Below are 16,664 nucleotides of genomic sequence, written 5' to 3'. Positions count from 1 at the left end.
AAAAAACCTGGCCTGGCACTTCCTAAGTAACCATTCTGTCAAGTAGTCTGGTTTATTTTCTCACACCCTCACGTTTTGTCTAATGAGGTATTAGTAGTTCCATCTCAGTTGCAAAGATAACTATTTCTCATTTAAACCTCCTCTGGCATTCTCTTTTACAGGCTTAATGAAAAGCAGGGTGTATTGGGGAAAGCTATTCATTAGGTCAGAAGATCTAGATGTACAGTTTAGGTTTACCATCTCTGACTATGTCATTTTGATCTGTTCCTTAGTTGTTTTCAGCCTCAATTTCTTTATTTATAAAATGGAATAATAACTCATGAAATTGTTGTGAAGGTTCCATGAGATAAACATGTGGAAGTAGCTGGTAGTAGCCTTTCTTTACTTAAAGACCTTTACAAGTCAGTGATCACATACCGAAAAGAATTGAATCAAGTTATTTTCAAGACTCTGAATTTTGGCAACTGATATCTTTAAAGCTATCAACTGAGGTTAGGAAAGGTCATCAACAGAGTTACATAAGAATCCAAATAACTTGTTGACATATATTTGCCAAACTGGTGCTTTAAGTAGATTGACTTATACGTTTTATGTGGTGGTCATGGGGTTACCATAAAAGGTTTGAAAATGCTTCAGAGAGATGGACAAAAAATGCACTATTTTAAAACATACAATATGTTAGTGTTTGGGAAAAGTAATTCCAGTTAATGAACTAGTGTGAAAGTTCAGCTATAGAAATTAGTCAATGTGCCAAAAATGGAAATTCACTCAGCCAAGCTATGCCACACCATTACAAGGCTTACTTAAAAATGCTAACTACATTTAAAGTGGACAATAGCATACTTCCTATGATTGTCACAAACGGCATGCTAAGTAATGAGTCCTATTCAATGCTCATAAATTTTAAGACAAGAAAATACCAGAAGGCCTAATAAATTCCCATGTTTTCAGTTAATCTTCCTTCCACCTTCCTGCTTCATCCCCATATGTGGTCTTGTTCAGCTTTGTCTCTATTTCCCAGAGAAAAATCTGGGTAGGTATTAGGTTTATTGTAAACTAATTAATTTCCAACGCTATTTAAACAAATCAAAAAAGAGGTACTATTCAGCTTAGAAATGATATCTAAAGTGCTCTAATTTATCTTTAGCCAAATATTGTTTTTTAAATTCTGAATTAATATTTTCTTAACCACTGTGAAATACTACAAGGGCAAGTTCCAGGTGTGTTTTGCTCATTTTCGTAATTTTGGCACATAATAATTGTTTAATAAAGAGCTATTAAATAAATAAATGAATGTATGATATTGTAGTTAGTGCTGAGTTCAATTTTGATTTTTCCATATTTTTCCCCTAACAAGATTCCTTTTTTGGCTTGTTAGCTTTTTAAAAATATGGTCTAAAACTTCCATGAATGTGCAAAAAGAAACTTAAACTTTTGAATTCTAGCCATAACTCAGCATTCTAGACATTTGGACGGGCAACTATCTAAGGTTAGAGCATGCTATAAAAATGAAAAGGGAAAGCTCATTGATCTTACTGTTGGAGGAGTGGACTTTAAGATCAGTTTTCTGCTTTCAGATAAATGAAAGATTATGAATTCATTTGTATAGTGGATACAATCAAATCACAGACTAAATGATTTGTCTAAATTATATAGCAATATATAAATTAAAATCAATGTCCCTGCCTCCTAAGGTGGGATTTTTCTCACTACAGTCAAATCAAGAACATCTAGATTCTAAGAAGGTAATTAGAAAGACAGGATTATCTTCCAATTAAGTTTATAAAGTTTCTATTTCATATTACATGGATCCCTTTTGATTATTTTCCTTGCTCATTTATAGCAAATACAGTATTTAAATAGGATTCAACTGGAAACTTAGCAGTGAATGACTGCCATTATGTTTGAAGCAAAACAAAAAGGAGTAAAGTTCCATTGCATATGTTTTAACATTGTTTACATTGAACTTTTTCTAAAATGGTTTTTCACAAAAAAATCTTAAAATTAAAAAAATCCTATGTCTGTAATGAGGAAGTAATCTCTAGATATTAAGAAGAAATCTCATATTGTGACTTACCAACAAAGAAGTGAAATTAAGATTCATGGGTTCTTAAATTTTAAGGTAGGCCTTAAATCATCAAGGGAAAGAGGAAACATTAACTAGTCTAAATGACATATGCCTTTCCTAGTCAAGTATCACAGGAATCATTAATGCTGTAGCATTAATTTGAAATTCAGTCAATGAAGTTTCTGAGGTTTTTAATTGCTTAGCTGTGTAATCCCTTAGTATATAATAAACACTTGAAAATGCTGTGGAAACAGGAAATCACAGAAAGGGAACACTGGTTTGCTTTCACCTCTTGAGGCCTAGGGTACTATCCTGTTTTAATAAATAATATTCAATATAAGGCTTAGAGCTCAGCAGTTATCCCTTTTAGTAGTTTTTGAATAATAATAATATGGATACCAGAGCTTACATCAGATCAGATCTCAGATATGTTACTTCATTTTGGTGATAATTTGGAGAACTAGCCAAGAATTGCATTTGAACTGGCATGTGATAAGATTTGTAATTGCCCCCACCTTTTTTTAAGCCATTAAAGCACCAGTAGTCAGTTTTTACTATTTTTCAATTTAAATGAACTCATTTCCCTTATATCCTGTGCACATTAAAAAAACTAATCTGTATAGAGATAACTTAGAATAATATTTTGCAGTTCAAATTACATACAGTTCATACTAACTCCTCTCTTGATTCTTTTTCCTTTAGCCTTTTCTCTAGTATACAGTATCAGAATCTTTGCATCAGATAGCATCAGACCGGCTGTTGCAAACACTACTAAGATCTATCATTTAGGCACAGTTACTTAAACTTTGTTTAATCTCTAGTGGAAAAGATTTCTATAAACATTTACACCAGAACAGTTTGTCAGAATGAATCCTGCAAAATTACTGGCATACTCCCAGGATCAGGGGGCTGGTGTTGGGGGAGAGGGGAGATTCCTGGTTATACAATTTTAAGCAACCCTAGAATTTCAGGGGTTTTCCTGCTAGAATATGAAGGGTTTGTATTAACAAAAAGGTATTTCAGTGTCCAGAGCAATTCAAGTAAAGTGTTTGAACAGCCACTTTAGTTTATTGCTCTTGTAAAAATGACTCTCCATTTACTTCAGGTTTAAAGTAAAGGGATTATTTAGGTTTCAGAGACCCAGTAAATAAATTGTCTATGAGGAAAGAAATTTGTACAAGAAGTGTGTGAAGAGACACCAAACTTACTCAGTGCAATGGTTCTCAAGGTGCTTAATACATAGGAATGACTTGATCCTCCATGAGTTGCTAAGTAGTCAGCATGAAAGAGCTAGTGGGGGGAAAACTGACATCTGCCAAGATAAATGCAGCACTGTTTTATAAATTAACTCGGCTGTCTGTGTCTTTATTTTTTCTTTGGAAGATTATAAAATTAAGACTGTTCAACTCATCTTAGTAGTGGTTTAGAATTTGTGGAGTGGATGAGGAAGTGAGTTTGAGCTAGGAAGGGTGACGAAAATATCCTGCACTGGAAAATCTTGGCATTTTTCATTTGAATGTGTTCTTATCTGATGACCTAGAGCACTTCAGCCCAACAGCTTGTGAATTAAATAGTTTGGGTAAAAACTATTACATGAAGGTTTCTTGGATCGCAGCCTCTCCTTACAGCACATACTCAGTTCAGAGGCAAACAGTTTAAAATGAATTCCTGGAATGTCAATGGGATGTCCACATGGATACTGAAGATGGTAGTTATAGCATGAAATTGTTTGGAGGTTCTCTTGCTGCAACTCTCCCTTATTCTGTTAGAAACTAAACTTTGGGGTATGGTCACATAATGCCCACAGGTTTAAAAACACAGGCTGGATATGATAGCAAATGTTATTGATTGTACTAGGGCCAAGTATGCATCTATGTGATACTGCAAGCCTAATTGGCCTCCAAGGAAATCCCACAGATCTATGTTAAAAGCTTGGATCTACATTAAGCTCTGGATAGAACTGGAAAGTTGGCTGGATGTCTTAGAAATGTGCTATATGAAAGAAAGACTGTCCTTTTAAAATTATATTCGGTCTTTGTGGAGGGGACTGAGAGTTACCATCTTGAGGATGGCATGAAATGAGAGTGTGTGAATTAAAGTCAGAGGGGCTAAGGATACCATGTTTGGACCTTGTTCCTTGTTACCAAACAAGCAACGAGGGTCCTTTTGGTTTCCAGATAAAAAAAAAACTCATCATAAATTGAAAAACAAAACTAAATTCTATAAGAAACAAATATGTAGCTTCTCAGTATGTCCTCAGTTTGTGGCCAAGCAGCATTTGTCCATACCATTTGTATTTTATGGCAGAAACTACATGACCAGTGGTACAAGTAAACACAGCAAAAAATTTTGCTAAGTTTTTCCAAAATTAGGATTCTTCTATTCTTTGGTTATCTTATTGTCAATTTAAGATGAAAGAAAATTAAATACATTGTTCCACAATATTGGCCATAGTGACAATCAGGTCATGATAACTATTAGATGTGTGCAGTGCACAAGGACAGGGTTTATTTGTCTGCCAGATGATACCTGGAGATTTCCAGTTGCCAGAAAAAGCTGGCCAGAAAAAGAGTTTGACTTCCTGTTTGTAGATTTAAAATAAGCAATATCACTCATCCACATATTTAAACCGAGAACTGGTAGTCTAAGCTCAAAAGAGTGCTGAAATATACTGAAGTCATTCTGAACCATAAAGGAATTTGAAACTTACCACTGTAAGGACAGTGTCTTTGTTCAATTAAAGATCCGTTACATAAAGTGATCGAGTATCTTTTCTGGGTATCCAAGCCAATGGTTTCAAAGGCAAATTTTTACTTTGGGTATTGAGCAAGAATACTTTTGTGCTACTTGAGTATTTTCCTAGGAAAAGGTTTAACAATCTTTTAATTTCTCAAATATTGAAAGCTTAAAATTATAGCACCACTTACTTGTTGATAATTTCTACTTAGATACTTACAACACCATGTTTCTAAAGTGAATTATTTTCAGTACGAGAAATCATAAGTTTGTTCTAGCTCCAGATATTTTAGAATTGCTTGTCTGATATAATGTACTACCATTTTCTTGCTGCCAAATGTTACTTCAATAATATGATATTTAAGTTGACCTAAGGATGTTTACAAGAATTCCTTCCCTTCCATTTCCATGCTAGTCAGACACCTTCTTTTATGAACTTAGACTAGATTCTTTGAGTTCTTTATCTACTCAGGAAGGGAGGAGGAGAACTTGTAGTGATGAATTGGGAGTTCTCTATGTGGGCATGTACATTCACACAGGCAAACAAGGTGGTTTATGAGGATAGTGACATAAACTGCACATACTGATGACGTATTTCCATCTCTTGCACGCTTATGGTAAATAACCTATTGGGAAAAAAATTAGTGAAAAAGCATTGTTTTCTGGTATATTTCCTACTCTCTGGAACTCATGATTGCTCTCCATCCTTAGGGACAATTAACTAGGTCTGACGTTGGAGCAATGGCTAAAGCTCGCTGTGATGACCTTCCTCCCAAGGAGCCTGGCTTTCTTCAGTCTAATTACTTTTGGCAACTGTGGTTATTGGGATTTGGCCTAGTGACTCATTGGAACCCATATTATCCCAAAGAGCCCCCTTAACTAGCAGGATTAAGTCTGTCAGGAAGCCCAGACTTCCACCCCACTTTTACATGGAACTTTCCCCAGTTTATGGCAAGATTTGAAAATCCTTCATGGACTAAAAAAGACTCATAAACACGATTTAATGGAGATAACTACCCAAAGAAGAGCACATTAGGAGTGAAGTAGAAATGATAAGTTCATGAATAAATGACCTACTGCAAAACAGAACCCATTAGGGTAGAGTTAAAACTGTGCTATTTATAGTCGTTTTAGTGATCACCAGTAGTCAATCTAAAGTGAGTCAGGAACTGTAGAAACTATAAAAGAAAAGGACATTTATTTCTCGTTAGGTATTTCCTAACCATTAAGTTTTCCCTAAAAACAAGGAGGACTCTAGGGCACATTACCAGTCATCTGGTAAGACATAAAAACAGTTGTTTATTATTAAGTAGCTTTGAAAAAAAGTTTGAGTATGGCTGATACCCATCTTCTAAAACTGTCCTATTTATACTCCCTCCACACAATATAGCTCAGCAGCAAAGACACTCCCCCATGGTTTGTACCTCTCCTAGTAGCTGTGTTCTTATTCTATGAAGCCAGCATCTGTTACATTCACTAGTGTGTCCTATTGTGTGCATTTTGCTCTGTTCTTTTGACTGAGATAATTCTCTATCAGACAGTCTTGTCTGTACCAATCAGTGCTACAAGTTTAATAATACTCTTGTTCAACAATACAGATCAATAGAGTATTGATCAACAGTATCAGAATACTTTATATTTTACACTACTATTTGTTCAAATGACATCTATCTCATTTGTAATCACACTCCACATACGTCTATTTTGTCCGTCTAGCCTTCCCAAAACTGGCATGGTTTTCAGTGGTTGCTTAGCTGCAATAGTCATTATTGAATTAAGGCTCTTACAATATTTCTCAGTCTTGGCTGCACATTAGAATCACCAGAACTACTTTAAACAATGTAGATATTCAGGTACCATCCACAAAGATTGTGTTATTTGTTCAAGGGTGGAGAAGATAGTTTTATTTGTTCAAGGGTGGAGTCTGGGCATTAGTATCTTTTTAAAGATCCCCAGGAAATTCTAATGTGACCTCAGGGCGGAAAATCATTGTACCAAGACCCATAAAGCAAGAATTCAGAGTGGAGGTTACTGTTAATGCTCATGGTAAAAGTAATATAAATAACAGACTTTATGAAGTGCCATAAAGATAACTTTTTCTGGATAACAATAGCCAGTAAAATATCTATTGTGGTTGTAAATTACATAGAAGGATTCTGATTTTTAACTGCAAAATTACAGACTTTTCCAACATTTTCATGCCTACGTTAATCTTTTCTTGGTTACGCGCACCATAGATGGAAATAACAATCACAGAGTCTTTCATATAAACTGTGCAATCCTATTGCTTTTAATGAAAAAATCAGCAAACTTTTATGTTTACAACTCATCAATAAGACAGGTTTAAGGAAAGAGAGGACAAAGGGTAAGGAAAAGAAAGCGATGTAGAGGAGGGTACTTGAATACCAGAAGCAACCTTTATAGTAAATGTTTGAAAAAAGACTTATGGTTTGTTAAATGAGGATAAAGAAAGAAGGAGGAAAGAAGAGAGAGTAAGAGAAAGAAAGAGTGGGTGGAATTTAGAAAATGCACCATGATTGCCTCAAGTACCAACCCTAATGTTAAGGTGGAGTGAAGAATCAAAGAAGGACCTTGGCTTTGGAGTCTAGCCTAGACTGGAATCTGAGGTCCACCTCAATTCCTTGAGTGATCAATGAAAGTGGGACTATTGGCACATTCCTTACAGGTGGGTATGAAGATCAAATGAGATAATTTTTGCAAAAGCATCAAGCAAAGGGTCTGGCACTTACTGGTGATTATAACATGGGAGCTATTGAGTAATAACTATTATCATAATACTCACTTTAGTAAGTATACATGCATATTTAGATAAGATGTACATAAATATAACAGTGGCTCTGAGAGCTAAAAAGCTGTTGTTTGCCATGTAGCACTTACACATACTTTGGCATATTATTTCTTGTTGGCAAAATGTGATTGATATTTGCTTTGCATATATGACAGCCTTTGTTGAGATGACAGTGTTCTTACCTTTGAAGTCTCTTTGTAGAACAGGGGAACAAAAAACAATGAGAAAGGACTGCTCTTTTTCTTACCAACTTATTGAGCATATGTTAAGAAAACAGTGTTCTAAAATAAGCAGCTCACAAATTCTGTTATTTTATATTGTGTGGTAGTGGTTTGTATTATGTGGTTATAAAATGGGGGCTGCTTTACCACTTACTCTCAGGAATGTGCTTTGTATTGGGGTATAATTATAAATATGCTTACCAGCTAGTTTTCTAAGGACAATTTTTGGGAGTGAATGTAGCACATTGCGTTACTGCGTGTTCATTTTAGAAAGGTGTTTTAAGGTAACTAGATCTAATACCATGCCCATGCCAAGTGCAAAGAAGAGGACTAGGAGAATAAACTGCTTCTGATACAGAAGCCCTAAAAATAGGAGGAAAAAGGGGGAGAGCTTAGGGGACTGACTGTTACTGAGGCTAGACAGTTACTCAGTGGGGATGTTGTAGAAGTGATCCCACACTGTGTAGATGGACTGGATTCTTTCAAGTTTTATCCCTTCCAGAGATTCTCTTATATTAAGAGAGCATACTTTGTAGAGAAATCTACTTAAAAGTAGAATGCTACAGTGATGAACAGATACTGCACCCAAATTGAATGGTTCAAAATTTTATTTTTATACCTTATGTAAACTTGCCTTTCATTATCATAGTTTTTCAGGTCTCCTTATGATCTGTGGCAAAGTTCCACAGGTAAGAAGACTTCTAAGTGCAATTTTCAGCTGCAAGATTTGGCAACAACAACTACAGCTTATGATACCAGTGACCATCCTCTTATGTAACACAGAGAGTATTATAAAAACCATAAAAAACCACAGTTGAAAATGATATATTAAACTACTTAAAATAGACAAGGTACCTTAATGTAATTAATGTTATTTTGACATTACCAAGAAGAGTGAGTCTCAATGTCATCACAGCACACAGTTTTTACACCCCCGTATCAGTAGGAGAGCACACACTTTTGATAATAATAAACATCATTTTTATGTGAGTGACTCTGAAGTACTTGTGTTCAGCCCTAATACTCTAATCCCAGGTGTTTTGAGTTTTGAGTTCCTAAACGTCCTACTGGCTCCTCAAAAGAGAAACAGATTTCCAACAAGACCTGCTTCTCCTATTTTTCTTTTTGTTGATCGTCATCATTTTTCCATTCACCCAGACCTGAGTCCTTATACTCCAAAGTTTATTGCCAAATATGGGCCTCCATCTCTTTCTCTTTCATATACAATTAATTGCCAAGAACTACTGATTTGATTAAAAGAAATTATCTGCTGTATATACTCTTTTGTGCAGTCATTCACTGTTGTAGCCTAGGGCCTTATTTTCTTAAACCTGGACTATTGTAAATCATCTCTTCCTCATAATTACAGGCCACCTCTGAAAGCCTGCCATGCTAGGGAAGCTCTGAAGTGACCCTTGAGTCAGTATTCTGATCCAGCTCCCTAACCCTGAGCCTAAGGACAAGATGGGGTAGACTGAGTATGCTGATTGTTGCTGTGACTATGGTTTTCAGACAATAAAAAATGTGAATTATGAGGTATATCATAATTAATTCATTATCCACATTGATCACTTACTCGTTAACCTTTATGTGATGAATTTACTTATAATCAATGAATGTTTATGTTTGTTTGTACTCAATCTTTATCTGTTAAATTTAGTTGAATAAGACAAGTTATTATTTAACTCCCTAGTTGTGACTTATATTCTCATACCAAAAGATTAAATGTTGAGGAGACCGTAGGGATCACTAGATCTAAGTTTTTGATCAACCTCCTCATTTTGCAGATGAAAAACTTTAGCTTGGTATAGTAAAAGGACTTTCTTGGGTTATTCAGGCATTAGCAGCAATGCTGGATCTGGAACCCAGGTCTTTAACTTCTGAGTCTACCTTCTCCCAACATACACTAAGGAGCCTTCTTTCTCAGGTCTCAGATTCTACCACAAACTTATGATACTTGCAATTAATTAAATTCTAAAGGTCAGATGAAACATTAATAAGGCGGTGTTTTGAAGAGTAGATTAGATGTTTGCATAAAACATAAGGACAGTTAAAAGCCATTAAATATTTATTTAATTGGACAATCATATTCTTTAGTACCAATGAATTTTCTCTAAAAAAGTTCAAGAAAAATTTTAGCTACAGCAGATAGCACCTAGGTCCCTTGCCAAGTGACAAATAAAGCAGAAATGCTCTTATCAGATAAGAGGCACCTGCAACCCTGTTTTTTAAAAATAAAATTTAAAAATTATTCAAACAGTTCAAATGTGAAAAGAATTCAGGTATTTTGCTTAAAAGATCCATGTTATTGAAACTTTAGAGCAGAAAATGGGATTCTTAGCAATCGATGACATTTAGATATTTAGCATTCTCAGCACCCCCACAGTCTTTGAGAATGGAACACCCCATTCTTTTCAGTATTGTTGGATGACTACTTTAATCAGAATGCCAGTAATATTCCTGAATGGAAAGATCTGATGGGCAGAATTGAAGAAACAGAAAAGATGGCTAGCATCTTTTACATATGTATATGCTGTACTTCATGTGTTTAGTTATGGTTGCAAAGCATTTCAAATTTACTAGGTTGTCAGATATTAAATTTTAAGATATTCAATCATGTGAAACCCTGAGAAAAATCTCTAATTAAGAAAGCAATCTACATTTGTCCTTAAAATCAAAGGCCAAGCAAAAAAAAACTGCAATTTATGATGCAACATTTTTTCAAATTATTATTTTCAAAAAAAAAATGCCAGCACAGAATGCACTGTTAGAAGAAATAGTCCTAACCAAGTCAAACACATAATTTCAACACACTGTCTTGCATGATCCTTACCGTGCTCTTAAAACTGAATGATGTTTTCCTAATGGTAACCAAAGTTTTTTCTTACATTTCATGAAACACAATATCCACTCTGATGGCATTTCAAGAATTCACTACTTGGAAAATAATTTTTTTCAGGTGGGGATGGGATATGTGAATGAATAGTGAAGTAGGAAGAGAGAGATCAAGATATGTCCAAAATGAAACATTGGGATGGAGACAAAGGGGAAAAGACAATTTGGCAAATCAGTATATCTAGAATAGTTTTATTTTTTCATAGCTCATTCTTATAGTTGCAGAGGTGTATTTTGGTCTTAACTCTACATAGGGCTCTGACAACTCTACATAGTACTCTGCCAACATTGCATAGGATTCAAAAGAATTATTACAACTAAAAAAAGATTAACCACTGAACTAGAAAATATTTTAGACATTTAGTAGCAATCTGGAGATCTCTGTCCAGATTCAAATAATCTAAAATAATCAGATGTCTAATAAATTCATTTTGTAGCAATGCAGCAAGGGTTTCCCCATAATAACTGGAAAATAAAATTTTACTACACGTTGTAATTTCCATTCATTGCTTTCTGGGGACCTAATTTGTACAATATTAAATGCCAGGGAATTATTTAATGGAGAAATGACTTAGTAAAGCTTATCTATTTGCAAGTTCAAATACTCTTCATATTTCATGTTTAAAGGAATATTGAAATAACAACATTAAATCAGTTTCATACTCATTCTTACATTCTCATTACTTGAGTAACTTGGGGCTAAAAAGAAGGTATTTTAAAATTACCATTTCTAACGTTCTTGTTAAAATCCTTCTATTAAAGTAATAAACAGAATTAAAATAGTGTCACCATGGGATATTTTGAGAAACAACCCTGATAATGTAATGATGATTAAATTTGAGTTCACAAAGATGTTTTTCGTTGCATTTAGATGTTGCCACTACCGCATATGAATCTGCATTTGTCTTGATTTATACAGCTATTACACGACGTATCAAAGAATACACTTTCTTCAGCAAATTCTATTCGTGTCTGTATCTTTAAAACACTGTTACTCTCAAAAATAAGGCAGACTGGTGAGAAACGTAGACAAGTGTGAAAAATACATTGTAGTCAATATCCAAACCAAACTTTCATTTGAAATTAATATTACAAAATGTATAGTAGAATTTGCGATTTTTCTATTTTATCAGTTAACTTGTTATTTTCCAGGATTCACAACATAATCACAAAGGGTGTGTCATAATTTCAAAGACTGAAACAATGTCATGAGCAATGACCAGTACATTCCAATAGTCTGTTTTTATTTTATTACCATGAAAATTATTTCCTTTGTATTCTTTCTCTCTTTCTTCAGACGTCTTTATGAAAGACTTGCGAAGTTTTATAGATTGTGCAATGAGTGCTTTTAAATTATTATGCATATAATGGCTTTTCAAAACTTGCATTTATCTAGAGTCTGAACAATTAAAACCCAGCTACTAGATGGCATCAAATAAAAAGGATGCTAAATGCCATCTGATGTTTCTAACAATAACCTTCTGGCATAGAATAATCCTATAGTATCTCCTAGATAATCAAATGATATATTCCGTTTAGAAAACTTTACTATTAGGTATTTAATTCTTTGACATTGATCACCATTATATAAAATGAGTTCAAAAATTTCCAGTCAAGGAGAACAGTTTATTCTCTAAACCTATTGAATAAATGATGGCCTTGAGACCATCTAATTTATTACTTAATAAACCTGATATCTTCTCTATGACCAGAATATAGAATAAAGGTGTACATAACTGTGAGATTCATGGCAGGAGACAAGTTCCACTTGCTAGATATATGGCATTATGTAGGTTACTGAGCCTCTAGTTCTCAGGCCTTTTCTTTGTAAGATGGGAAGATAAGTACCTGCTTCTTCACTTCAGTGGCTATTTCAGGGCCCAAGCAACTAATCCACGTGAAAATGTGAGGCCCCACTAAGATACTGTGGCTATCATTATGGCAAAAAAAAAGTGCTTCTTAATGTTATTAGCACACAATCTGGAATTCAAAGGTTGAGTCATTTTTAAGAGCTGTATACCAATTCAAATAGATAAAAATTTACTGTGTATTTATTCACCCATAACTAAATAGACATTTTAAAGTACAAGAGTCTTGTCTTAAAACATTGTTTCTTTTATGAGAAGAAACACTAGTTTGTAATAACTAGGATCACTAGTTTATATCAAAGTAGAGACAAATGGGATTACAGTTGTTTTAGGGAAACAGGAGAATACTGATATGGCTTTATTTGCTATTTCTGAGGATAATGCATGGTTCTTTGGACATGACAATATTTAACACTTCAAATGAATGTTCTTGTTTACAAAAAAGTTTCCTACTAAAACAATCAAGAGAGACCATTAAATTTTTTGTAAAACAGTTTTTAACACCTAATTTTCTACCTGTCATATCTTTATTGATGATTTTAAGCTTAGGAAATTGAAACTATATAACTACAGGCCAGAAGATTCCTTAAATATTCACTTAATTGTCTCTTGAAGAAACAATTAGGATAGGCAGCCTCTTTTGAAAACACGTTTGACCACGTTTTCATTTTAAAAACTTTTCCTAGTCCTTACTTGAGAAACAGGAACTGTGAATTGAATCTTTTTATTCGTTTTTTTCCCCCAGAGATTTCAAAACAAACGGTATATCTGAGTTTGTGCACACGCAGTTTGACCTTGAGTTTCTGGGCATTTAAAGAGGACCTCTCTACCCTCCACTCCTTCCTCCTTAAGTCATGCTGCACCTGCCAAGGGTCTAGTCTGTCTCCTCCGAGGACGCAAGGGGTCGCCCCTCTACCAGGATTGCACCAGCAAACCAAGCCGCAAACGCAGACTCAAGTGCGAAGGAGCAAGAGCATCGCTGTGGGTGCTGTCTCCCAGTCCCACTCCCACAGAAAAATTGGAATTGCAACCCAGTTCCACCATTCCCTCTTTCATCCCCTCAACACAAACAGAGGTCTCCTTTGACTTGGCCTTGAGATGATTAAGGCAGGTAGAAAAGCAGTTTGCCTTTTGACTCCTCTCGGCCCAACCTAGAGGTGCATCATCCCACAGCTCCCTGAGGCAGCGCCCGGGGAAAGCTTCCTGCGCCGTGGTCCTCGCTGGGGGAGGTGGGCACAAAAGGACTACAAGCTTGCTTTCCTGTGTCTTCCTTCAGAATCAGGGGCCCCAAAACTGCAAAGCGAGACGCCTGTGACACTCAGTACCCTGTCCCTCCTTGACAAGTGTGTGGCTCCCAGCCCGGGGGTCCTCGGTGGGGGTAAAGGAGAGAGCGTGCTCTGGGACGCCCAATGGGCACGGGCTGGAAGAGGGATGGAAAGCAGAGTGGGTTGCGCTCCAGCCCGGGCTCCCTATGCCCACTGACCCTGAGACTCAATTCCCCAGGCCAGACCCTGGGAGGAGAGGAGGCGGGGACCGCCAGGCGCGTGGACACCGCTGAACCCCAGGCCTCCCCTTCCGCGTCCGGGCCGGAATGAAAGAGTGGGTGGGGAGTTACCAGAGTACACACCATTCGGAGGCCAAGAATAATAAATCGGATGCCCTGACATATTTAGTTTGGGCTCTCCTGCCCTCTGCTAGGCGATCCTAAAGGCGGTGAGGCCCGGCCAGGGCCCCTGTCGCTCTGGCCCTGCCACCTTTTTTAAAGGCAATTTTCAGGTGAATCAAACCTTGTCTGGCCGAGGCCAGCAATACAAAGGGAGCTTTCAGGGGACCCTCATGCCCAGGGGCAGGGCAGGGACAAACAGCGGCCGAGAAGCGATTACTAAATTTCCATCTCACACAAGCCGGTGTTGTGTCCTCCGCGCTGCCCCGACGTCTGCCCCGAAAGGCTTCCCGGGCGGGACGCTGGGAGAGGGATCCCCTTGGGAAACCAGGTGGGGCCGCTGGGCCTGGGCTGCACGCCGCGGAGGTGCGAGAGCCCAGAGCAGCAGCATCGCTTCCTGCCCCTCGCGAGCTCCAGGAGAGGTTTCCTCCTCCCTCTCTCCACCAGCGCCCCCAACCATAGAGCCAGAGTCGCCCCTGCTCTGAGATCTGCGAAAGGACTCCCCATGGGAACACAGACACTAGAGCAGCGAGGGCGCCAGGCTACCCTGGAGCGAGGAGAGGTGACACCTTCGCATCTGTCCCTTCATCTTGGGAAGATTCTACCTTTCAGACAGACCAACCCAGGTTGAGGCTGCCGTGGTGGTGTCCGCTTAATTCCAGCTAGGACACCGTCTTAAGAAGCCATCACAATCCAACCCTCCAAATAACAGCATTAAGGGCAGCGAGGAGGCGAATCTTTAGGGAGACCCCACTCTCTGTACGTGTGTGTCTCAGGGGACACACTTGAAAGGGCCAGAGATGGTACAGACGCTCACATGTGACAAGAGAGAACCTGGAAACTCCGCACCTCCGGCTCCCCACAGCTGGGGTTTTGCTGTCTTCAACCCTCGGGCGGGGGACGTCCGGCAGCTCTGCAAACGCGCAGACACGCGAACCCCATCGCCTCGCGCGCCCTTTGGCTCCGCTGGTGCGTGTCGGGGATGCGGCCGCGCAGGCGCTCGCTCCCTGGCTTCCTGGCCGGGTAGCGGGCGTTCGGCTACCGGAGTCCAGCCTAAGGGCCCAGCCGAGGTCTCCCCGCGCGAGGCGGTTGCGCTAGGTGAGCGGGTACCGCGGCCGCGCCTCCCTTGGCATTTACTCAGCGGTCAGGGGCATCCTGCGTCTGGGCGTCCCAAGTGCCTTCGGCTGGGTGCCCCTGTCCGATCCTCAAAAGGAAAGCACAAATCCCGGGTGCGAGTCTAACCCAGGACCGAACTTTCCCGCGAACCTGAAGTTACCATGGGGCGGGAGCCACCTTAGCGCCGCGTCCGCCCGCCCCTCGCACCGGCTAGGATGCTGCGGAAGGCAGGGGCGCCGAGAGGCAAGGGTGAAAGACGCCGTCCATACCCCCAAAGCCCGAACCTGCATCTCCTGTGCGAGGCGCGGGGCGGGAGGACCGCTGCAGTTGGGAGCCGGCTCCGGACAGGCAAAGCGACCCGACAGGTGAACGCGGCGGGAGGGAGCAAACGCGTAAAAAACCCTGCACTTACTTCTTCGCTGGCGCCTTCCCCGGGAGGCGTTTTGGCTGCCGATGTATTCCATAAAGTTCAAAATGATAAAAAGCCAAGAAATCAGTCGCAAGTGCATAGTAACCCAGTAATGCTTCCCTTCCTTTCTCCTCTTTCTTTTGATTGTTAATTATATTTAATGTTTTTAAAATATATGTAGGTGTTAGGCGTATATAGACAGTGCCCGAGCAGCGGGACTTCTCCTCTCACATCCGATAGGCGTGCTGTGATGGCAAGCGAAGTGGGGCGGGTGGACAGGGAAACCAACTATTGTACTTTCAAATTATCCAAGCACTGAACTGCGGCGGCTTCGCTGGGGTGGCTGGCATCGCCGCGAACCGGGGTTCCAGGAGCCGCCGGGGCGGCCGCAGGTAGCATGTTGTGCGGCAACTGCCGCAGGCGGGATCCGGGCGGGCGAGCGGCGGCGGCGGCGGCGGCAGCGGCGGCCCCTTGGGCTCAGAAGCTGCGGCGGCTGCGGCTGCAGCGGCGGGGGCCCCGGGAGCGCAGGGGAGCGGGCGCCGTCGGCACAGCGGCCATGGCCAAGGGGCGGCGGAGAGACCCCGAGCTGCTTCTGGCGTGCGCGAGCAGGAGACGCTCCAGTGTTGGGCTGGGCTCCCGGGAGCACCACATAGGGGAGGAGGAGGAGGAGGGCAGGGAGGGGGGAGGGAGAGGAGGGCAGGGAGGGGGAGAGGAGGGGGGATGGCTGTGGGGGGCGGGGGGAGCTCGGGGGCGGGGAAGGAAACTGCTGGAGCAACAACCCTGAGCGACCTCAATAACTTTCAATTTCAAGAGGGAAAGAGGGAGCTGGAAAAGTACAGGCGTTGCGCTTTGGCAGAGGGACGGGAAGAGGCGCCTAAG

At 39.7% G+C, this 16,664-nt stretch overlaps 1 protein-coding gene across 2 annotated transcripts in view; it reads right to left on the bottom strand.

Annotated features, from left to right (window-relative positions):
• The window catches only part of RSPO3 (R-spondin 3), a 78,376-nt gene extending 61,913 nt beyond the window's left edge, over positions 1–16,463 (bottom strand). Inside the window, exon 1 of one of the 2 annotated variants that reach the window (XM_001166327.8) lies at positions 15,789–16,463. In XM_001166327.8, coding sequence (XP_001166327.3) covers positions 15,789–15,885 — 97 coding nt within the window. In that variant the 5' untranslated portion in view covers positions 15,886–16,463. The remainder of the gene's footprint in view (positions 1–15,788) is intronic. The other variant, XM_009451955.5, reaches the window with a different exon arrangement.
• Positions 16,464–16,664: the final 201 nt, after the last annotated feature.

This window comes from Pan troglodytes, chromosome 5, assembly GCF_028858775.2.
Source record: "Pan troglodytes isolate AG18354 chromosome 5, NHGRI_mPanTro3-v2.0_pri, whole genome shotgun sequence".
Classification (NCBI taxonomy): Eukaryota; Metazoa; Chordata; class Mammalia; order Primates; family Hominidae; genus Pan; species Pan troglodytes.
Note: the sequence above shows the minus strand (reverse complement) of the source record. Positions and strands in the feature narration are given on the sequence as shown.